We start from the raw sequence: 24,059 nt of genomic DNA, 5'->3' as shown, positions 1-24,059 counted from the left end.
TCCGACAGACGAATATATATATAAATATATATTGGCTAGGCCGATTAATCGGCCAATATTTGGTAACTTTGAGATTATCAGTATCGGATGATAACAGTATCTTATAGAGAAGCCTAAATAGATTTTAGAATCATTGTTACCAGTGGACTCTACGATCTACTTAGGCTCACAATGTTTTTGGAAAATGCAGCCGAGGCCAATTATTCTGTCAATATTTCTCCATTTTGTGATTACCAGCATCATCCAATAACCACGTCAGACAGACCAATATATACCAACCAGGCTGATTAATAAGCCAATTTTTGGGCATTCGCCATGTCAATTACATGGTTTTGATTTTCGTTTGTTTTGCAATCTCAGATTCAGATTCACATAACTGTATATTAATCTTCAAATATGGCAGCAATATTGTCACCTCACTAATTGTAGCATGGCGCCTGGTTATGACACTGATATCTTGCTTTTAAACTTTTACTTTGGCCCTCCATCCATCTCTCTCATACGCCCACTCCTTCTCATCAGCTAGAGTGAGCGAGACAGAGTGCGTAAAGCTCCACTGTAATGCTCTCGTCTCCCTGGCTAGTGTGCTATGAATAGCCCTGTGTAGGATGATGCAGTTTCCTAAGTGGAAGGCCTCTGCAGATGGACTTCTGCTGCCAGGACTTCTGCTGTTACCTGAGAGAATGCCAACATCCCTCCCTCCCTCCCTTCCATCTTCCTCTGGGTGGAATAAAAAAAACTGTTCTCTCGTTCACACCTTGGTCTTTGGTGGATTCTGCTCATGTGCTTTTTGTCTTTATTTTTATCTGAAGTAGGTGTACATCCAGACAAGTCCCTTTGAATGTGTCGTACTGTAGTGAAAAACCCTGAAGTTGATGAATGTGCTGTTTTTATTGAGGAAACAGCTGCTTTGAAACTTCAGCCTCCAAAATTTCAAGGGGAGTTTAGTTTAGTCCACTGAGAGAAGTGGTGCTGTCTGTTCTCTTCCTTGGGTGGCTCAAGCATGTAAAAGTGGATTGATCACGACATTCATGCTATATTGAGAGGATTCCCTTTGAAACAGCACAGCTCTTTGTGAGTACAGGGTTATCGGGAGTTAGAGATGTTGAAAATAAAGTCATTTCCAGTCTCAAGACAGAATTACCCCCCAACCCTTCGTATCTGCTGAGAGGTTCTGCCACTCTCTTTAAAAGACTGATTTACAAACATTAAAGAGTATGAATGACTGTTAAAACCCAGAATTTGCTTCCCCTGATGTGAAAACCAACCAACTCAACAAACAAAAAAAAAGAGTGCAAAAGTTCCTTTTGTCCAAGTGTAAGGCTGTTTCTTAATGTATGTTTATCTTCATCATGTTCATTCTTTCAAGCTAACGAGGCCATCCCTGAGCAGGGCGCAAAATTCAACCTCTGTTGAATTTCGGAGTAAAGTGATGCTTGTATTGTGCAGTCAATGTGAGTATTAAAGGAGAAAAAAACTGTTCTGAATCCTGAGGTGTGTGTGTGCCCCTCTCCCTCACCCGTTTTAAATAAAAAAGAAACATCTTTACCTGTCAAACCTTTCAACTTTTTAGTTCACTTAAACAGAGCGGTTGTATATGAAAGAATCAGCAACAAAAAAAAAAAAAACATAATGGAAAGAGGCTGTGGCCAGAAGCTATAAAAATACAGACATATGGTACATCATGTAAATATTGCCATGTGGAAAAGGCATTTTCTTTTTTGTGTTTTTTTCTCTTTTAGGGGTTGCACAAGAAAATTGCACTACAAGAAGCAGTTATGTACAGTACAGTACACCACAGCAAGCGACGGGGTTTAGCATGGGCGCTTATTACGCCGGTTATTTTTTGGGGGAAAGAAAAACAATGGATAGAGAAGAAAAAAATCAGCCTGGAGACCCAGGCGCTGTGGGCAGAAAGTGCGGCCAGGTTAAGGCGAGTTGGCTGGGCTGAGGGCGGGGCTAAGGGTGGGGCTTGAGGCATCGGATCGACTGTAATCGCTGAGGGAGCCGGGACGCATGCTGCCCGAAACGGTGGCGTTGCCACCACCATGCTGCCTCTTCAGCATGGCCGGCTGGAAGTCGGAGTGACGGCGTGCATGTTTCATCAGGTGGTCGCTCCGCATGAATCGCTTGTCACAGAGGGGGCAGCCGAACTTCTTCTCGCCCGTGTGGGTGCGATAGTGCCGTGCCAGCTCATCAGAGCGAGCAAACTTCTTACTGCAGTCGGGCCAGGTGCAAGGAAAGGGGCGTTCTCCTGTGACAAACACAAAAAAGCAAGCAGAGCACACAGCTGTTAGAGTTATTACATACATTCATGATCAGTCAGACATATGTGATACTTTCAAAACAGAAGAATCAGTAAAGATATACAAGCATCTACAAATAAGTTTCAGCTGTGCTTCAGAAAATGTGATTGTTGAGACTTTGCTTTGAATTTGTTTTTGAAAAAGTAAAAAACAAGGTGTTAAGGAGGCCACATCATAAACACCACCACGCGTCGCTAACAGCGATAAATAGGGCCAGCGGTGCCAACTGATGTGAACCTATTTCTTTTTTTCAGTCCTTATGTGGACAATGAACTCTTTCAAGAAAGAAAGTCCTACTGGGGCCTTTTTTTTTTTCTACATGGCCCCCGTTAAGCCCGTGCCGACATGCCTCGTTGGTATAATATGCTCTTTTACACTGATGTTGAAGCAGTTTTGTGTTTTCTCTTGGTATGCTAACGTGTAGCATTCACTGAAGAAAAGCCAAACCTAGAACAGAGCACAAAAGCCATACAGGTCCCATACAACCCAAGTTCACACACTAGAACAGCTAAACCACCACAGAATCGAGATCAGTTCACACTAAAAACAACGGTGAATGACCCAGACCATTCAGGTCCAGGTCATGCAGGGGTTTACCTTCCACGGATGGCTTTTAAATCCCCAAATGAACAGTCTTTAAACAGACGTGAAAGACCTGATGTGGCACAACTATTTAGAAGCGGCTCGTGAGAGTGTGCTAATCCTCTCCTATAGAAGCAAAAGTCTCCAAAAAACTTAATTTTTTTCCTTTTACAATCGCTAAGCTAAGTGAAAAGCCCACACATTAAACCAGGAATGCACTGCATTAAAAATGAACCATATGTTCCAGTCCAGTAAGCATTGCGTCATGCTAATTGGAGAATCATGAGAATACATGGGGGACATGTATCATTTTGACTGCTCCAAAGAGGCTTATGGGATTTACTGACTCATTATTGAGATAACTGATGGACACACAAACACATACTCGCTGGTTTATGTGGAACTGGCACACATCTCGAAACGGCCTAGCAGAGTATTTTTTCTTCCCCCCCATTACCGCCACATGTTGCAAAGCCAGACAGCAAGTTTAATTAGGCAGGTTAACAGTCTCTACTCTGGTACCCTGCCCCAACTTGTACTCAAACATGAAACTAGCAATGAGCCAAAAGCATGGGAAATTATACCCTACCCCTTCCCCTTCAGGCAATAAAAGTGGGCTTTGACACAAATCTACCCAAAGCCAGATGGTACCATATATCTCGGTGCGGTTTCCTCAGAGTTTCATGTAAGGCGAGTAGATGTGGTACCAACGCCCTCTTTCTTTGTGCACAAAAGGGCCCACATGTCAGATACAGCATGCATTTTAGTTCCATTTCATTTGCTGTCTTCCACCATGAATGTGCGAACTGCTTTACTTATTTTACCAGCTTTTCAACAGCCGTTTCACTCCCTGAGCAGTGCCACCACAAAGGTCTTGAAACCACCGTTGAAAAACGTATGGGTTCTGTGTCTGCACTTTGCATAATTTTTGAAAAGCAAAGAACAGGAAAAATATCCAGACACCTCAGTTATTACTTGGTTAAATTAGACAGAGTACACAGTGATCCAGACAGCTTGTTGCTGCTGCCTTTGTTTTGTGGTTTCCCCTTAAGGCCTCAAAGAAAAACAACTTCAAACGAAACATATACGTGATACCAAATTTATGTGTGGGACGACAGCTTTGCTGGGGTCCCTTCCCCCTACTATAAAACACTGAGAAAGTGAGAGAAACAGCAGGCAGAGTGAGTCTAGACTGTCTATCTCTGTCACTCACTTTCAGACAGATTTGCTCCCACCATTTGCACAAACACACATACAAAAATGCATGATGGCATATGCACCTCACACATAGACCCTTTTAACATTGTCAACAAACAAAACCTTCACACGCTCACGAGAATAAAATCTGTGTGAAACTTTATGTTCATAACAACGTCTGTGTAGGTTCACTTGTATCGACCATATATTATATCCTCCCACACACCCATGCTACAAAATGCACAAAAATACACAGTTACGCACACACAAACACTCACTCCCACTCTGAGTAAAGCAAATAACTTCTCAGCACTCTCATTGCTTCAAAAGCACATCATCTGATACTCATTTGCCACACACATATTCAAGCCCATCCAAACATACCTTAAGTATACGAAACCACAATTTAAATCCTCTAACCTTCAAATGTGCCACACCCACGAGAACTAATTTGAGAGGGCCACTGTTGTTTGACCTTTTTTAAACATCCTGGATCTTGTCATGATTGTGGCGTATAAACATAAATACACATCTAACATTAGCGTAGTAGGAATTGGACAGAGCGTTGGGCGGTTTAAGATTCTTCCTTCAGTGACGACAGGAGCCAACCTGTAATTTACCGTCTAATTAATTCACGAAAGCGTCTGTGGGAACTCAAGGTTGTAAAGTGTGTGTTATGAGTCAGGGAAAAAAATGGAGGAGCTTCACAGAGTTGCAATAGTATGAATATTTTACAGGTTAAAACAGAGATGAGCAGGACTAGGCCATGTAATGGTGTGAATGGTGACATCAATACAATGCACAGGTGTTAGTAAGTCTAATCCTCACGTGAGCAAAGCAGTTGAATAGGGCAGGTTTAAAAAAAATCTCAAATTCAAATCTTTGCAGTCAGTATTTCAATATTATTTATATCATATTATAGTATTTATTAATATTTTTAAATTAGTTTTTGTCATTTTATCAGTTTGTTTTATTATTTATACAGATTTAAATCATTTTTATTTCATTTTTATAATTTTGGTACTTCAACTTGAACATATCTATTTCAGTTCAAAAGTTTTTTAAGTTTAAGCTTTTCATCTATTTTAATCTTAATTTTTTGCTTGCATGGTGCGACCATAACTTTCAACTGGGACACATTTCCGGGAATATTATCACCAATGAGGACACTCTTGATGTGGCTCAGAAGTAGGCTTATGTAAAAAGATAGCACTGTCCAGCATGGGGCAGTTTCATAACAGATGGAAGTTGCTGCGGCACTATCCAGTGCATCAAGAACCATGCAAAAGGGACAATGAGGACGCTTCTGCATTTTGTCCCTCTGGGAAAACAATAGTGAGTCCGCAACCCATGGTGAAAATGTGTCATGTTGTTCATGCAAATGTCCATGCCAAAATTTATGTAAACTTTACTTTATTGACCCCTTGCCCGTGGTTAATTTTTTTTAATCGCAGCATTGCAACGTGTCACTTAATAATAATAATGGTTTGTATGCCATAGGCACTGGCATGTCATCATACTGATGGGCTACAGCCTCTCTGGTGTGGTGCAACCAGCTCTGCATGTGCCCATGTCTTTTCGCAACTGGGGACAGTAATTAAGAGAGATTAAGATTTGACCTCCATGTTAACGAACACAGTGACCCAGTTACCCTTTGCAGTAGTTACATCACACCTGCTAGTACGGACATCCCATAACGAAGGTAACTGAGCAACAGTGTTTCCCTTCAGAGGTGATACCATTATGTCACAGACAGCAGCCTTACATAAATGTTCCCTTTCAGGGCCACTGGGTCAGTGAATAAACTCATACTTATATCTTCTCTCATGTACAAAAACACATCGCAAATGTTCGATTGCACAGAGGCCTGAATAAAGAACAACTTCAGACTCCCTTGAATCTGTAGGAAACCGAAGAAAAGGGCCTTTTGAGGTGAACAGTCTATGGCACAGACATCTGATCAGGCCACTATCTGAGCAACACAAGTGCAGACTGAATGTCGATCCAGGAGACTTGGTGTCGCTCACCTGTTCCAACAAGAGCTACCAGCATCTCTGTGTGGGTGAGATAAAATTCCTCAGGTTTCTTCAACCGTGAGGCCACTTACGCAGGCAGAGACGTAGGTAGGAATGGAGACAGCCAGACACTGTGTGAGAAAGGCAGGCAGACATTAAGACAGGCAGGGAGGACCTCCAGTGGGAGGTCTTACAAATCCTTTATAACCATGAGCTCAAAGTGCACTCTAGGCTTGCTCAAGGGCAGCACACACTTGATGCCCTAGAACATGCTCTGAAATGAGGTATTCCAGAGATTAAAATCTGCAAGTCCCACGTCAGCTGCTGTCATTCGGAAAACTGAGAAAATGTTTATACTAAGGTAATTAGACAAAGATTTTACATTAATCCTACAGATACCAAACCACACCCATGCATAATGCCCAAACAAAATGGAAGACAGGAGTTTACTGCAGAAACCTTTTGCTATTTGTTCATTTTAACTTGCAGGAATGTCCAGTCAGGACCAGGAGAGTGGAAACTGATCTTAGATTAGTATAAAATACCTATTTATAACCTTAAGTATCTAGAAGGTTACTGTGAATTTGTCCATGTTTTTGCAAGGTTTATTGGCAAGAATTTTACAGACAGTATACATGTGCCTTCAGTTACCTTTAGCCAGAGGCAAAGCAAAAACAATACAACAGATGTAAACTAGAACAAGACACGATGCTTTTAATATCATATGTATTCGATCCCAATGTTGCAGATGGTGATCCCAATTAGATCAGAAGTTCCGAATCAGGGGTACAGTCCTAGTCTCTGGTCGTCCTCTGAATTCATTATCTGTGGAAAACCATAAGAAGCTCCAAAATGGCACCACAAATGTAGTTGCAGCACTTACACAGCAGGTTGTAATTTGTTCATTCTGGGTCATACAGGAATCTGCCAGCTCAAGCCCTCAATGTTAATGATAAGACTGCTTATTTGGGACACTGACGACCTAGACAGGCCTCTTCGCAATCCTAAAGCTTCCTAAACTGTCTGCAAGTAAGTTCTCAGCTTGTCTCAGTACAGCAAACTGGGTAATTTCTGAAAACTACCCAGGTTCCCCTTTCTGCTAAGGCTGAGATGTTTGCCCAGATGACCTCATCACTACCCCATAGGAGCACGGAGTTTTGGAAGTGGATGTAATCCCATCAGCAACCAAGTTGGGAGAGAGAACGGGTTGTGCCCTCCATCCCACCGAAGTTGCCAAGAAGTGAGTTCACAGAGACCGCAACACACCATGGAGACCAAAAACCACAAAGTTGGGCAAAAACATAGTATTTACTTACACTATAATTGTGGGTAATTTAACAAATTATCGTCATATCTGCATTAGACACAACTTCATATTAATCCCGTGAAGGTCTAGTGAGCAGATTGCTGACTGAGCGAAAATTTTCCAGCATTCAGAGACAAGTGTGGGAATGAAAGAAAAAACAGAAGTACAACACACGTATGTGCTAATGGAGGAAGGGGGCGCGGGGTTGACTAACCACATTGAGACTTGGTGAGTCAGATCAGGCTTTAAGTACTCTGTTCGTGCCAGTGACTTTGAGAAACTGAGGATTAATGCTAATGGATGTGGGTGTAACAAAGACATTACGGCTAGGTCAGGTGCAACGATTAGGACTGGAACAGACTTGTCCAGAGACATTGTGACAAAGGCAACTATGTTTAATTTATCATCCTCTATTGTCTTTGATGAAAAACGCCAAAAAACACTTGCTTTTCAATTGCACATTCTCCTCCCAGGGTTTTAATGCTGTTGAGAAACAATAGTGCTGGCCTTGTGTCTGGCAAGAGAGCCTTCACCATCAGGCATTTCAATCAAGCCTAGTAGACATAACTCACTCCTCCCAGTCTCTACAGCACATGTGCACACACGGTCCTAGACACTTTATATGAGAAAGCAGCCACAACTGCTGCAGATTTACGTCCCCTACTCTCTATTTTCCCACCTTGTGAGGAGCGCATCTCACAGCATTGCCCTACTCATGATTACAGCCTTGGAATAGACCTTTCTGCGGGTCCTGGCCTAACTGGGCCACTAGGATTGTTTTGCAACACAGCTTAATTATTTTAACTCCATTTAACGAGGGACATTAAGACAGCTGTAGCCATAAGCCTACAAATGGTAACAGGCAAGAGCAGGTGGGTGGGGTCACCCATTGCTCTGACACTTGTACGGACACAAAGCCTGCTAAATGTCAGGACACTAAGCTAAAATTATATTTTTATATCTACAGACAGATAATATCAGAAATTCCTTGAAGGCTGATCTTGAACAAGCGTCCTCTTTTCAAATCCCAATTTTTATGGACACATTTTCCTGTCCAGCTGGATCATTTCTTTTGTCAACCATGAAATCGTCCAAACATTAATCAAAGCTGTTTGAGGTTCTGGTAACGTCCTTGAATGATGCAAAATTTAAAAGGGATAGTTCCACCCAAAATGAAAATTCGGTTATCACCCGAGCGCGTGTGTGTGTGTGTGTATGAGTGAGTGAAGAACAACGCAGTGCTTACATCAAACGTGTTTACGTGAATACCCACCAAGGTGGGCATTTTGACATATTTCTGTGCATATTTCACCATTAAGGCGCGCAACCGATGACAAAGGCTACTATGCTTGTGTTCACACAGAAAGCATCCTGTCAGTAGCGGATTCAGTTCTCTTTCACAGCTTATTGCGCTTTTAATATTTCTTTTTAATATCAAGCACATCCCGCTATTTACTTTCTCATTCATCCATGTGTCTTTTTTAATATCTTCAAACAGTCCCCCCACTGAAAGCTGCACGGATTATCATACGGACATAAACACGACACCCAGTGAAATACTTCGAAATGTCTTTTGGCACAGCAGAGCACCATTTTCAATAAAAGGATACATTTTAGTCCAGTCACTTTTTTATATAGTTTTACATTTTCGCTGCTGTTCTTAAAATCTATTTTGTTTTTCACCATTACCACAAATAAGTTACGTAGCTGCTTGAATAGGAGTGAAGGAGCTCTAGGTTACCATAGAAATGTAAGTGGTTTGCTGCTGATTGCTGTCGCGACACTCGCGAACAGCACTGAATACACACTTTGGCCGGTACAACCTGAAATATATTATTATTATAAACTTTTCATGAACTTTGGTAGGCTGTAAAACAAATGAATTGTAAATGGCTGATTTTTCGGCAGAAACCTGATCTCTAGTGATGCGTCTAATTTGTATTCGTTTAGCCTATTTGTTGGTAAAGGGTGAGAGACTTGGCTAGCCACATGATTTTTGTCAAAGAGCCAGGTGTGGCTTGCGAGCCATAGGTTTCCGACCACTGCTTTTTAGACTATATTTTAATTGTTTGTTTTCTGCAAAAGAAAACAAAAGTTATTCATTTTTTGAACAAAAAGTAAATAGAGTAAACGTTCATTTTTGGGTGAACTACACCTTGAACATATTTCGTTTCTGAAGATTTACCTTGAGTAGACATCACTGACAGTGAGATCTTCTCTATGCGAAACCACCAAGCCAACCCTTCCCCCATGACTGTCCACTGAATGATCCTTTTCATCCTACAGCCACGCCTGGCAGAGCACACAGGCCCGGGTCCTCCACATACAGATTTATTAGACAGTAAAGGGGTCAAACATCTCAATGGAAAGAGCTAATGTCAATATAAAAGCCTAGGAGGCAACCAAGGTTCTGGCACAGAGCAGAGAACAACCTCTCTCCTTTTCTTTTTGTGGCTCCCCTCAATTTTCATTTCAAAAACCCAAATGCATGCATTGCTTCTGCAAATGTAGAGAATCATCAAATCAGATTGCCAGCAGATGAAGCTGAGCAAGTGACCTACATCAATGGAGGGCTTTGACAACGGATTCCACCCTGTACCCACCCCCACACTTCTGCCTTTCTGTACAGTAAATCCCCACCCACAAATTGCAGGGTTAGCGCCCCACGTTAAGTTTGCGTGAGACTCTAAGTCAGCGGCTCATGCTTTAGCAAGCTGAAAATACAGCTCCACACTAGCTCCAGATCCCCTTCTTCCTGCACAGAGAAATCGACACCCATACATAGTAAATGTATGAAAGAAAAATAGCTCAAACTATACAACGCTTCAGCAGTTCTTTCACCTTACACCCTCACGGGTGGGTGGAGAGGACACAGGGCAATGGGGGATGGTTGGGTAGGAACAGACTGGCTTTTATATGACGCTGCCAAAGCTAAATTAAATAACCATAAGTTCAGCAGAGTACGAAAGGTACTTATAGGAAGCTGAGGCCTAATACCAACTCTATGGTGAGATAACTATGGCTGAGTTGGTCTAATGTATGGTGAATTCTGAGTTGGTTTTTGGTTTTTATAGTAGCTAAAGACTGTATGCTTTTCTTCATATGAAAGAAAAATAAGAGAGCTGTATTCCCGTCAGTGAGGGCTGCTTCAGGAGAGATGGATGACTGCAAAAGGGCGGATAAGCGCATGATGAAACACCCAGGGGGCTTTAGCACTTCAGCCAATCATATTTCAGTGAGAGAGAGATGCACCAAAGCATGGTTTCTACCATTTACACAGGAGGCTGACTGTAAAAATCTGACACAAAGAGACTTTATCTTCACTGAAATGAGAAATGCTAAGTGGACAGAACCGGTGTGTACAGACAACTGGGTCACTACTTATGTTTTCATTCAAAGTTGCGAATTTAACTTATGTGCAAAATGGGAATATCGCAAAAAAAAAAAACAATAAACATTTCGGAGGAAGATGCCTGCTGTTTAGGAATGTAGTAGTCTAAAGCCTGGAACACACCAAGCCGACGCCGACGAACTAGCGCCGATGAAAGCCGACTGTGTTGTCGCCTCTCGTTGCCTCTCGTCGGGGTAAAAAGCTGCACTTGAACACACCGAGAGAACTACAGCCGACTGTCAGCTAGAATGCGCGTTCTGCGCCTGCGTGTAAATGAGACAACTGTTTATTTCTGCAGATATATTCTCTATATTCGTCATTCAAAAAGGGGAAACCGACGCTGCCGGCTGCAGATACACAAACCATAAACAAAGCAGTGCGTGCTTACCGTTTTAAATATCAATCCTGCTAAACACTTAATTTATTCCACTCCGCTCGTATTAATATTGAAATATTCGCCAAGTAACACCCAGGTAAGATGACGTAACATAAGAACAGCCTTCTATCTGTAGAGTTTTGACTTCTATGCTCGCTGTTTTGCTATTATTCTCGTGCATGACTCTTTCACTCAGCTGAACAGCCAATCAGAGTTCCCTCTTTCACCGACGGCCCGACGCCGATTCAACATGTCGAATCGGCCGAAACAAAGCCGACGAGGACCAATTTCAGCCGACGGCACGGAACCGTGCGGAACACACCGAGGAAACTCAGTCGGCCGACGCACAAAAACTGCCCGACGGCCGACCGTCGGCTTGGTGTGTTCCAGGCTTTAGACGTGTAAAGATCGGCCCGCTGGTTAGTCTAGTTATGGCATCCAATCGTGGAGTCACATGATTTTTTTATGCCCATCAAGGACTTTCTTCTGTAAATGTGTTTATGCCCATGGTTTCTTATCGGATAACAATCTACCAGACTCAACATTTTTTTAATTTATGTGATTCTTGGTGTTTCCATTCAGCAATTTTTTTTTGCAATATCCCAAAATGCACATAAAAATAGGTGGATGGAAACATAGCTAATGTCATGAAGAGTGTCCACGATAAATAAAGGCAAAAATCTTTCAAATAAAATAAAAATTTAGTAAAGCACATGTGCCAAGTTCTTAGAAATGTACTTTTGACATTCATGTTCGTTTAATATGGATTTAAAAAAACGTATACCATTTAAGAATTTAAGAAGTTTAAAATGCTAATATCATGCTCTAAAAATGCCATGTGGTGAAACATTTGGGAACACTTTACTTTATTGCAACCTTGTTACACGTTACATGTATTTACTACAGTAATAACTATAAATTAGGCATAATTAAATGCAACTAACCCTAAACCAAACCCTAATCCTACCCTAACCCTATAGTAAGTACATTTAATTACTATTACTCAGAACTTAAATGTATAATTACACTGTAACAGGGACACATTCAAATAAAATGTCATTTAGAAAAATATATATATATATACATTTTTGGGGAGTAGTAACCTAAGACATTTTACAACCTAAACTTATTTTTCTGATATTTTTAAAGGCTAATTGACCTATTATAACTAATTTCTTTTAACTTCTCTTTGTTCTAATCTTCTCTCAAACATAAACACAAGTACACACATAAAACTCATGTGACCCCTGTTTAACATAATTCCCAATTAATGAGCATTGCGTGTATCCTGAATGACAAGTGGGTCAGCCAAACCCAGGCACTCTTGGGCATCTAACATATATTCTGGTGGTTACAAGGTATCAGGCCAGGGGTGTGGAACGGAAAATAGTTTTAGTCAGAGAGAGCAGATTCCTTGTTGTGAAGCAATCACCCTCACACTGCGCCCAGACCCACCCCAGCCATGGCACTGTGCCCAGCACAGGGCAAAAGTGCCAAGGTCCAGCCCATCCTCTAAAACCTTCCACCTGAACCACGGGCAGGATGACTGCACAGGATGTCGTGTCTGTAAATAACCCAGTGCAGAGGAAAGAAAAATGGCTGACGAGTCAGTTTAATTTTGCACGTATTTGCTATAAACGTGGGAGGAGGGTGTGCTTTAATGTGCACTTTAACCAATGGTCCAATCTATTGTTCGAATGAAAACATTTGACTATGTACACGGTTTTTATCCATACGCTTAATTCTGTAGCAAAACAATGTCATCTATACATTGTGCACACTACTGTATCTCCTGGGACTCTTGAACACAATATAAAGGATCACGTAAGGAACATAATGGTTCACCGTCCGAACAAAAAAGCTAACCAACTGTGAAATATGTGATTATGGGCTTTGTTTATGTGTATGTTAAAGAGGGGTGCTGCTGGGGATTGAACCTAATGCGTACTAGCCACACACAGAGGCAGCATGACCTTTTCTAATGGCCCGATAATCACGTAATTCATAACAGTCAAGGCAAGTGGTGGACAACAGAACTACATCATGCCGAGATGTGATTCCAAATTAAACATGTTTTAATTTCAACAATCTTGTTAAATTAGTTAAGGATAAGTGTGAGGTTATCAGTTTGTAAAAAGCCAATCCTGTCTTTGGTGGCACAATGTACTTGTTAGCATCCTTCTCCCAACAAAGCTGCTTTAGCCAATCTTCCTCATCAATTTGTGACCAATTCTGTCCTCTTATTCTCTTTCGGTCTGAAGAGGAACCCCGCCTCCTCATATTCACAGGAGATCAGACAAAGCTGTCTGGTAACCTTAGACCCTCAACCTGCTGTGTTCCCCTTCTCTTCCCCAACCCACTCAGCAGAATGAGCAATTTGTGTACCGCGTTTGCTCTCATCTTCTACGTCCCACCGCTCCACTCGCTCAAACTTACCATCTCAATGCTACGGAGGATTACAAAAAAACCTCTGAGGCCTTGGAGGTGATCTCATTTAATCTCCCTCGCACAGCACATCATGCAACAGTGTGATCTGAGGCGTGCTATCAATATTCAAGACTCTCTCAAGTACTTAGTGGCTTGATGTGGTAACATGCCCCTCCACTTCCTTGGAGATATTCCCATGAGTAAAAGGACTAGTGATTCAGGTCCTGAGTATCCCAATCAGAATAATGAGTCTAGGATCTGGGCCCAGATGACATTATAGAGTTGTCCCGGGAAAAGATTAAATTATGGGGTGAGGGAGATTAACCAAAAACACAGGGGCCACATGTACCCATTCTGATCACGAGGATCTGTCATGGGTTTGCCACTGAAAGCAATTTGTGAACCTAATGAACTTTTTCATTTAACCTTGACTTTCAAAAAGCATCAGAAAAGAATGCTAACAAACACAATTATGGTGAATTTGAACAGGATTATATGGGAAAGTGATTTAATCGAATGCAAGCCAAAGGAATATTTCGGGTACAATTTCTGTAAAAGTTAAGATCAGGTGACTGCATCTGTGGCATAATGTTGTTGTTGGGTTTTTTTTCCCAACATTTTTAAGTGAATTGTCCATATTCAGGGACATTAAAATACTCACTGTTATAATCGTACAGCCACAAGACAAACAAAACAGATGGAAACCTGCAAAAAAAAAATGCTTACTAATCTTTTATGTAAAGTTGCATACAGTTTGTTGAAAATTATTATTTAAACAGATTTACAAATCAAATAACACGTTTGAACAGATGTGCTTCTCTGCTTTTAAATTCTCAAAAAATTGTAAGTACCTTTTTTTTACTAGTTGAAATTATATTTTGAAGTAATCAGCATTATTGAACCCAAAATATTTCTTTAGAAAGGAAAATGATGTTTTTTTTGCATTGCGTTAAATCTTTAAATGTGTAGAAACCGAATACTGTAGAGGTAAAGTACTAATCCAGCGGTTTCACTTTGAAAGTCAGGTGTCACAGTCGCATGCAGAATACTTTCAGAGGAACTACATTTACGAGAAAAGTCACATGCACCGAAAGGACACCATGTCTTTTTTTGCATACTGAACCGCCAGAATACGTCACAGTCATGGCCTTGGCTTTCTTCTCAAGCCATGTCACTTCCTCTTCCTGAACCGAAACCTGCAAGTTTCGTGAAAATCTGTTTTTTTTTTTGCTCCCGGATGGCCCCACACCCATTTAATCTGCATATATGCCTACCACAAGTTCCTTTTCTCATCACAAGTCAACTGCAGTCTAATAAAGTAATGAAAATGTTATAAATTATCATCTGCAAGCACATTGTGCACCATTACAGTTAACAACTCATCGAATGCAAACCAAGCATCTCTCTGAATCTGTCCATCTGTGATTATTAGGATGATTAATTAGCCCTTCCTCATTCAGCCACATGCTGGTTGGAATATTTTCCTTTCTTTCTACCCTCTCCAACTTTTCATGTGTGTCCTCCTTTCTTGCCTTGAGACTCAGCACAGCCATAAAACATCTGTCAAATATTACGCTTGATGCTCTCCTAGGCCAAGTTCTAATCTTAACTTGACTATAACAGTGGAGATAAAAGTTCAGAATGCACCCAGACAACAGAAGCAGTGCTAGTACAGACTAAACTGAAACCATCCTCTCGAAAGGTCACAAGAAGGTTATTTTACCAAACTTATCTAAGTAAAGGACACTCTGTAACCACAGGTTACCACAGAATTACTGAGGACAAGAACTTACAATACATAGTCTTTAAAAAGAAAACAAAGCTACAAATAGATCCTGAACCTAAAATTGTTGGCTTGGCAAACGTATGTGGTTTGAGATAGTTAGCGAGATGGAAAGGGTCTTTTCAGTCTGCAAACAAGTGCTTTACAAAGAGCTAGTAACAAATTCCTGGGAAGGGACATAAAACTTTTTTTAAAAGACTCTGACGCTGACATAGTTATCTCTATTAATGCAATAATGTCTTCAAAAGTACAAAGTCAAAGGTTCCTTCCATTTAAGAACATTACAGTTTAAACAACTGCATTTGCGGCAGTGGATTTCAAAGCATTAAGTTGAGCCCTTTGCAATATTTCAATGTTGTATAATCGTGAGAGTACATCTGCTCCAGCTCTATCATAAAACGCCTTCTTTTTCCAGCAAGCTTGCACTTGTGATGGTTGGGCCCTCCCCCCCTTTCCCCAAGATTTACTCATTCAACCGTAGAGCACAAGAACACTGCAAAAGTCTTGTAAACAAATGAAATATTTACACTTTATTACGAAGTTGCCATGACAGAAACATGCAACAAAGAAACATATCAAGACCTGTTGCACATGTCAGAAATTACTAATCGTTTTTATGAAAGCAGTTTGACTAGAGTGACTGCATCTCTGCGCATGAAGGAAAGCCCAAGCTTTTATCCTACCGCTGTACTATATGACTCCATCGACCACACTGTGCTCTGAATAGAAAGCTGGATGCAACCCTGTGCCCAATTCCTTCTGGATTAAAACAAATGATCCAAAGCAGGGTTCAACCCAGAACCAGCAGGGAATTCAGGGCGTTTGCTGAAGTCAAATGAGGTCTTTAGTACTTTTGGCTCCCCCAAGTTTGTTTTTATAACTCCGTGTTCCCCCTTCAGTTCAAAAAGCAGCGTGTTGCTGGGAGAAAGATCCATTCTCTCTTTGCTCCATTGGTAGAGACTGATGGAAAATCCGCTGAGTACTTAAGAAAGGCTTCCATAACAGAGCAGGTTGGCTGAGCCTGAACTCAAATGACCCACATTCTCTGATTACCAAAACAAATGAGATGGAACACTCATTGTTTAACCGAATCATGGTCAGATCGCCACCCGGTGACTACAGTGAAACCCAATCTAAATTCTGGAACTTAGAGAATAACCCAACAGAAAGACAGGGAGTGAGGGAGGTCTTAAATGCACACCATAAACAAAATCACCAATGATGAATTGTGCTGTTTATCTGCTCTAGATTACTTACTCTGACATGTTAACACAAAACTAGACACATATAACCAACACCATACACTGGACCACAACTGGAGCTAGAGTTTTACAAAACAATATGCCTGAATGCAGGGTGGTATTTGGTGTGTTCCGACATAAACATGTCATTATATATACTGTTAAAGGCCAAACCTATTATCAAGCAAAGTAAAAACTAAAAGAAACGGCAACCGTGTAGATGACACGCCCTCCTTAAGTACTTCAAAGCTAAGTTAGAGTATTATATACAAGGCGTGTACTGGAAATCTGGTCAATCCACACTATATAATTATTTTAATGTATCTATGTAATCGTTTAAACTATTAACATTCTTTTAATTGTTAAGATATGGTTTTGGGCGTAGTCTTGCCAGCCTCACAAGATATGATTTTTGTGGTGGCAGCAAATCCTGATAAGCATGCAAGACAAGATGTGCAACCAACATTTTCAACACATTTATTGTTGCTAGTACATCCTGGTTGTTTTTTTATACCTGACAAGAAGTGCTGCCTTTGTTGAAGTTTCAAAGATGACAGTTTAAAGTCATCGTAAGCAGATATGTCAGATTTTCAGAACACCAGAACCACATGAGATGAGTCACTATGGTTGATTATAGATTCTGGATTAGTGAGAATGACTAGTTTACTCACATTTGTGTTACATTGTTTTACTTTTTATGTTATTTATTTTTAACTGTAGTGCTTTAATTAGAATGCTAACAATGTGCTGTGATTTACTTGTTCAGTTTGCACAATAGTTTTACTTCAAAAAAAGATTTATACAGGACTACCTTAAGATTGATTCATTAATGTGCAAAACTGCATGTTTTCAGTCAGTGGATTGCCCAAAACAACTAGTTTGAAAATAAGTACACTGTAAATTTTTTTAAAAAAATTGTACTTAAATTTGAGGCAGCAACTTTTTTTTTTTTCAACAATGTGTACATGTCTCCTCCCCCAATATTCAGATAAGTGATCAACCAACATGAGTTTTTCCAATTACACATTCTTAAACTTCTACATCTGGTAAATCAGGCAAAGATGATGATAAAGACTGGTTTCACAGACCAGGCTTAAACTAGTCTCAGACTTAAAATGCATGTTTGAGTTGTCAGTGCTAGTTGCTTTCAGTTAAGACATCTCCCAAAATATGTCACTGCCATTGTTTTGTCTCAAGAATGCAAATCAGTCATGTTTTTTTTCCTATGGCACGTTTATAAGCTACTTAAATGTCCTAATTGAACTAAAGTCTAATCCTGGCTTAATCTAAACCCTGTCTGTGAAACCAGGCCTGAGTGTATCAAAATTGAACCATCACACAATTGACACCAGATGATTGACAGAAACACTTAGCTGTGTCTGAACATTCATCATTTTAAGTAACTAGGTTGTGTTTCTGGAAACCCAGACACAATTTACACACTTATGCGATTTTTCTCTGATCTGAGGCCATAATGCCTTTTAGGTGTCAAGAACGTTTCGATTCAGCTCAGCGTTTCCTGTCATGAAGTCTATCTATTGTCTGACGAAGACAGCAACACATAAAATGATAGCGGCGGATTTGCACGCCACGACGCGTGAAAACGTGGTACAGAACGTGTAATTACTCTCCTAAATATATTTTCCATTCTAACGGTCAATTATAAAGGCTTGAGGTGTGCGCCGACTCCGCCGAGGGCGGGCACTCTGTCTGCGCGGCTCCGCGCTCGGCTGGTCGAGTCTGTTGCTGGCCAGATCAGCTGGCAGTCTGTCTGACGGGGGTGTGGCACATCACAACAAAGAGCTTAACAGTCAAACAAGCAACCGCAGAAGTCTCACCAACCCCCATCTTTTATTCAGTTTTCATTTTCAACCCCCTTGAATATAACTAACGGACTAACGCAAAGAAAAAACGCGAATCTGCTCTTTTTGGACCGTTATTGTCTGTCTGGCACCGCGAGCTACTACCAGTGCACTTTTCGCAAACCACCACCACCATCGACTCCTGAAACTATAGACTACCAAGACTTTTATGAGTGATTACATCATGGGGTTCCTGGCTTCTTTGCTGCAGTGTTAGATTTAATTGCGTGCAGATTTTTGTTATGCCAAGGTATTGAATATAGACTGTGCTACAACAAGTCTGTATGCACGAGCACATATGTTGTCAATGGTTTGTTATGCTATGTCGTGTTGAATGTTTCTTCTATAGTATTGTTGTTACTATTATTTATTTTATTGTTTTCTTTGCTGTCACCGTTCCTATTGTGTGTATTACTGCTTTAGGAATTGTTCGCAGAAAAAATCATACCAATAAAGTGCTTTTTGAAACTCCAAACCGGTGGGCTTGTATGTGTGTGTTGAGGTGGCTCATATATAGGCGAGGCTCTGGGGGAGAAGAACTGTTGCTGTTTACCATATAGCTTCCTCATGGTGGGCGTGACAATATTTACGAGGCTACATCGAATAATATACTATTCCCTTCGAACGACAAGTTAGAGTAAATGCACGTTTTATCAAATATACCATCGTATTCAGTGCGACAACAGTTGTCCCGTCAAGTAAAACTGAGCTTGTGCGGAACATAATGTGCCCGAATGTGTCGCGATGTTTACATTGGATCTGCGAAACGGCAATACACTTGGCAGGAATGGAAACTGACCTGTATGTGTCCTTAGGTGGGCTTTGAGATGGGACGATTTGCCATAAACTTTTTCACAACCTGAATAGTGGCATTTGTGCTTTTTCTGTGGGGGTTCTTGTTCAATTCGCCCCCTAAATCGTTTGTTTCTTTGTTTAAGAGCAGGGTCGCCGGTGATGGTGGTAGGTGTGGCAGAGTTCCCATCATCTCTGGTCGGGGTTGCTGTTGGTGGCGTGCTCTCCTCTTTTACTTTTGCCTGCTCGGCAAAATTGGTGGGGGTCTGTTGATTAAAATCCGCCAGAATTCTCGCCACCACAAAAAGAGATGAGTTGTCTTTCAAAGGCTCCCTGGTTTCTTCTCCATTCCTCTGTGCAGACGCAGTTTCGGGCTTGATCTCTCTATTCCCTTTTGGACCGTGGACAATTGCTTGGCTGGACATTGACACAAGGCACTCTGCTGCGAAGTGATCCATTTCGTTTTAAGAGTAGAAATTCTTTATGACATTCAAACCCAATGACAGCAGACCACTGAACTCAGTAGATCCCCTTTGTGTGGTGCTGAATAGGCAGCTCTCATAAGCAAACTCACTTTGCACTATCTTACCGGCTTTTCAGCAACACTGACATCCTGCATGTAAATCATGCGAGATCAAGCCGTGAGCACGCGACACCGACTGCTTTCTTCCTTTAGAGAGAAGTTTCCGGTGATGAGAGCTCTGAAAACTTGTCTTGATTGAGTATCAAAACTCCCATCGTGGCTGTAGTCCTCACGACGATAAAGTGACAGTATGCTGTGCGCCGATTAGTGCTGATTGTATCCATGCTGGGGGCGTGTCGGCCGGTAGCGCTTGGCAACGTCATCCGAGCCACGCGCACTCATTGGATGGCGACGTGTCCCGGAGTTCGCTACCTTACTTGCCCCCACCAAACTTTTACAAAGTATAAAAAGGAACTCCACTCAGGAAGGAGATTATTTTAAAGCATTACATTTCTATCCATAGCCTAATTTAAATTGGTGGTTATCATATATAGTGAAAAATGGTCTACAGCACATGTGTGAATGAAGCAAAGCAATAAAGATTTCCCCTCACCCTCTCAAAGCATTCTGATCAAGATTAGCAATGTAAAAAAAGCAGGATTAGGGTCAACACTATATCAAATGATCTACTGAATGGCAGAACAGTGCTGCTATAGCTCACCGTCACACTTAAGCCCACCCCAAGAATGGAAACAGTATGGAATACTGTAAAATAATTATACAGTCGGCTCCCGTTCAAGTCAGACACTCCAAGGGCCAAGTGACACAACTTTTCTAAATAAATAGCGCATAGACACTGAATCCCAGACTGGAAAATATATTCATATTCCTGCATTACACAAGCAGACTGTGGGGGTGATGGAGATGGAGATCAGTGTTTCAAAAGTTACTTAATCTTTTATTTTATATGAAAGCAGGAGAGGAGAAAATAAAGGGCTGAACACCAACACTTCAGCTCTAACGATGCACTGTTCTCCTGTGGGAAAGCAATGTACTCTCTTTCAGTCCTATTCACAGTACTTCTCTGGAAAGTTCTAAGTGTTCATTGAGAGCAAGGCTATATGGCATTCAGAGAGCCATCTGGTTGTATTACTTTACATATTCTTTCACCACCACAAGAACTGGCTGTTCTTGCATTTCATGTAGTGTTTCTGAAGCAAATCACAGCATACCGACAAGACGGCAGTTCAAATTTCACAAGATGGCTGCCTCACGTCTCAAATGGAAGAAAATGACCCCTAAAAAGATTAATTATATACAAATATTTATTCATAATTGTAATTAATTCTATTATGTGTTATTATTTTATATTAATTTTTATATATTTTACAGAATTATTTTTGCTCTTTATATAATATTCTGTAAATGATTTTCTACACCTAAATGTTCATTGCATATTAGAATGCATTTATTAACATGTCTGTGATTCAATAATAAGTGTAAGATAGACCTAACATTCTTGAGCAATGTTTCTCCAAGAACACACCACAGGATATAAGTACACCTCACCATACAATTTGACTTTTACCACTCAGCAAAATGCATTTTTTGATGCCAGTGAGAACATTTAAATGAAACTCAATGTCCCACACATTGAATATCTGTGTTCTTCTCTCAACAATCAATAAAACGTTTCAGGAGTGTTGAATCACATTCTCGATTTCACCACGCGAGTGAGATGACTCAGCCATTCTCCTATACTATCAAGAAATATTGTATTCCCCTGGGGCTCTGCATCATTAGGCCACTGATGATTGTTACACTTGTCCTCTCTGGCTTTTGAGATGTAATCCCATTGGACTTACAAACAGTTTGTGAGGACAGTCTGACCGTACGAACAGGTGGAACTGCCCAATGAAGGCCATGCTGTCCTAGAACACAAGGCCCATATAGCCGTGTGGGCTGATTAGACTGTTTCCTTGTATGGCACATGGGAAATTTAATATAATCTTTTTTATTGTTTATAAATACAGAACTTGACTTAATTAGGCTCTTTCTGCCTTTGTCAATATAGGATAAATTTAAACATTTATTTTCCTCTGTGGAACACAAGAGAAAAAGTGGTTAGGACAGACAGACAGACAGACATACAGACAGACATATGACAGACAGACAGACAGACAGACATATGACAGACAGACAGACAGACAGACATATGACAGACAGACAGACAGACAGACAGAGAGACAGACATACAGACAGACAGACATACAGACAGACAGACATACAGACAGACATACAAACAGACAGACATATGACTGACATAAAGACAGACAGATAGACAGACAGACAGAGAGACAGACATACAGACAGACAGACAGAGAGACAGACATACAAACAGACAGACATATGACAGACATAAAGACAGACAGACAGAGAGACAGACATACAGACAGACAGACAGACAGAGAGACAGACATACAAACAGACAGACATATGACAGACATAAAGACAGACAGACAGAGAGACAGACAGAGAGACAGACATACAGACAGACAGACATATGACAGACATAAAGACAGACAGATAGACAGACAGACATATGACAGACATAAAGACAGACAGATAGACAGACAAAAAGACAGACATACAGACAGACAGACAGACAGACAGACAGACAGACAGACAGACAGACAGATAGACAGATAGACAGATAGATAGATAGATAGATAGATAGATAGATAGATAGATAGATAGATAGATAGATAGATAGATAGATAGATAGATAGATAGATAGATAGATTTAAACTCCCTCAAAGCCCTGTCAGCTTTACCTAAGCAACTTGATATGTTTTACAGAGTCATTATAGGTTGAAACTGATACTTTCCAGTCATGACTCATGTAGGTTGTGCATGTGATTCCTTTCCCTCACTAAACAAGCAAAGAAGGACACTAATCTGTCAGCTCTAACAGTGTCTATCATAATCACCACTTGACTGCACGCTTCCTAACAACGTGTCATCGTGATCTGAGAGTATGATTGGCAAACACACCTCAAAGGACTGAAGGTCACATAATACAGTTCAGTTTGTCTCCTTTCTGTGGAAGCCATAAATTAGAAATGACCTGCACTCTCATCAAGGCCTGACTCTGATAACCAGGGCTTGATTGCTGCAGAGGATTTTGTGAGGCCGTTTCTTTTTTTCTTTTCTCTCTTTCTCTCGGTTATGTTTTTGTGTGTTTTTACATTGACCTTACTGCATTTAAATGTCAATTCAGCAGCTCTGTCACATGTGAAACTCAGAGGCTGTTTACTACTTGTGGTTAAGCTTTGTACTTTTGATCTAGAGTTGGGAAACGTATCATTTCCCATCATGCATGTAACAACTCTTCCTGTTCGTCTTTAGACAGTGTCTTTATATGTTGATCTTGGACCAGCTTTGTCTCAGACCAATTCTGATTTTAACCATCAAAAGACAAACCACAGATCTGGCCTCAGATCAGCTCCCAAAGACAACTTCAACAACACGCCTCTGCAGACTTCAGCAGCACACGACATATAACAAATGTGCTTATACCTACAAAACAAACCTGATCGTGAGAATAACAACCTGCATGAACTTCCCGGATAACATCAACAGTGCTCTTGCATAATATACTGACTGGTCAATCATTTCACATGGTGAAATTTCCTCCCTTGTCCTTGGCATGGTTTCTGGCCTCAATGACTCCTGTGGATCACACTGTTCTGCACTGTCCCAAACACCACAGAACAAACATCCCACAATATATTAAGCAGTTTCTAGATAAACTGAGAACAATGAGATTAATGTATCATAGATGTTAAAGGGATAGTTCACCTAAAAATAAAAATTCATAAGTGTCTCTGATTTTTGCCCAAAACTCCAAACTGCAGTTTATTCAATCAGTGTCCAGAACTTGGCTTTGTTCCGGCTGGATATTTAGGTTGCACATGCAGGGCCGTCGCTAGTGGGGTGAAAGGTGGTGACAATTATAGGGGCCCCCGCTGCCCAGGGGGCCCCACAAAATCCAGCAGTTATACTATTTAGGCCCCTGTAGTATGAATAATTCTAATATTTATATTAGTTGTATGCCTGAGATTTAAATGAAAACCACAAAAACGTGCAATTTGGGTAAATATTTTTCCAAATATCTGCTTCTCTTACCTCCATAAAAATGGTTTAGTCCGACCTAAAGTATTTATTAATTATTCAGTCAGAGTCAGTGACAAACATCAGATGGACCCAATAAAATTGTAAGTCCCGCCCCAGCTCGTGAACAGAACCAATCAGAGTT

At 40.8% G+C, this 24,059-nt stretch overlaps 1 protein-coding gene across 1 annotated transcript; it reads right to left on the bottom strand.

Annotated features, from left to right (window-relative positions):
• Positions 1-469: 469 nt before the first annotated feature.
• On the bottom strand, positions 470-20,060 carry klf13 (Kruppel like factor 13). The gene is made up of 2 exons (XM_056264934.1): positions 19,286-20,060; positions 470-2,254 (listed from the first exon to the last, which is right to left on the bottom strand). Exons 1-2 carry the CDS (start codon positions 19,734-19,736, stop codon positions 1,929-1,931), a joined length of 777 nt encoding a protein of 258 aa, XP_056120909.1. The 5' UTR covers positions 19,737-20,060; the 3' UTR covers positions 470-1,928.
• Positions 20,061-24,059: the final 3,999 nt, after the last annotated feature.

This window comes from Rhinichthys klamathensis, unplaced genomic scaffold (assembly GCF_029890125.1).
Source record: "Rhinichthys klamathensis goyatoka isolate OS25496 unplaced genomic scaffold, OSU_Roscu_1.1 h1tg000228l_1, whole genome shotgun sequence".
NCBI classification, from domain to species: domain Eukaryota; kingdom Metazoa; phylum Chordata; class Actinopteri; order Cypriniformes; family Leuciscidae; genus Rhinichthys; species Rhinichthys klamathensis.
Note: the sequence above shows the minus strand (reverse complement) of the source record. Positions and strands in the feature narration are given on the sequence as shown.

Coding starts and splice junctions, on each gene's coding strand:
- klf13 (XM_056264934.1), bottom strand. CDS start 19,736: ATGGATCACTTCGCAGCAGAGTGCCTTGTGTCAATGTCCAGCCAAGCA. Junction 2,255..19,285: donor CCACCTAAGGACACATACAG/GTCAGTTTCCAT, acceptor TGTTTGTCACAG/GAGAACGCCCCTTTCCTTGC.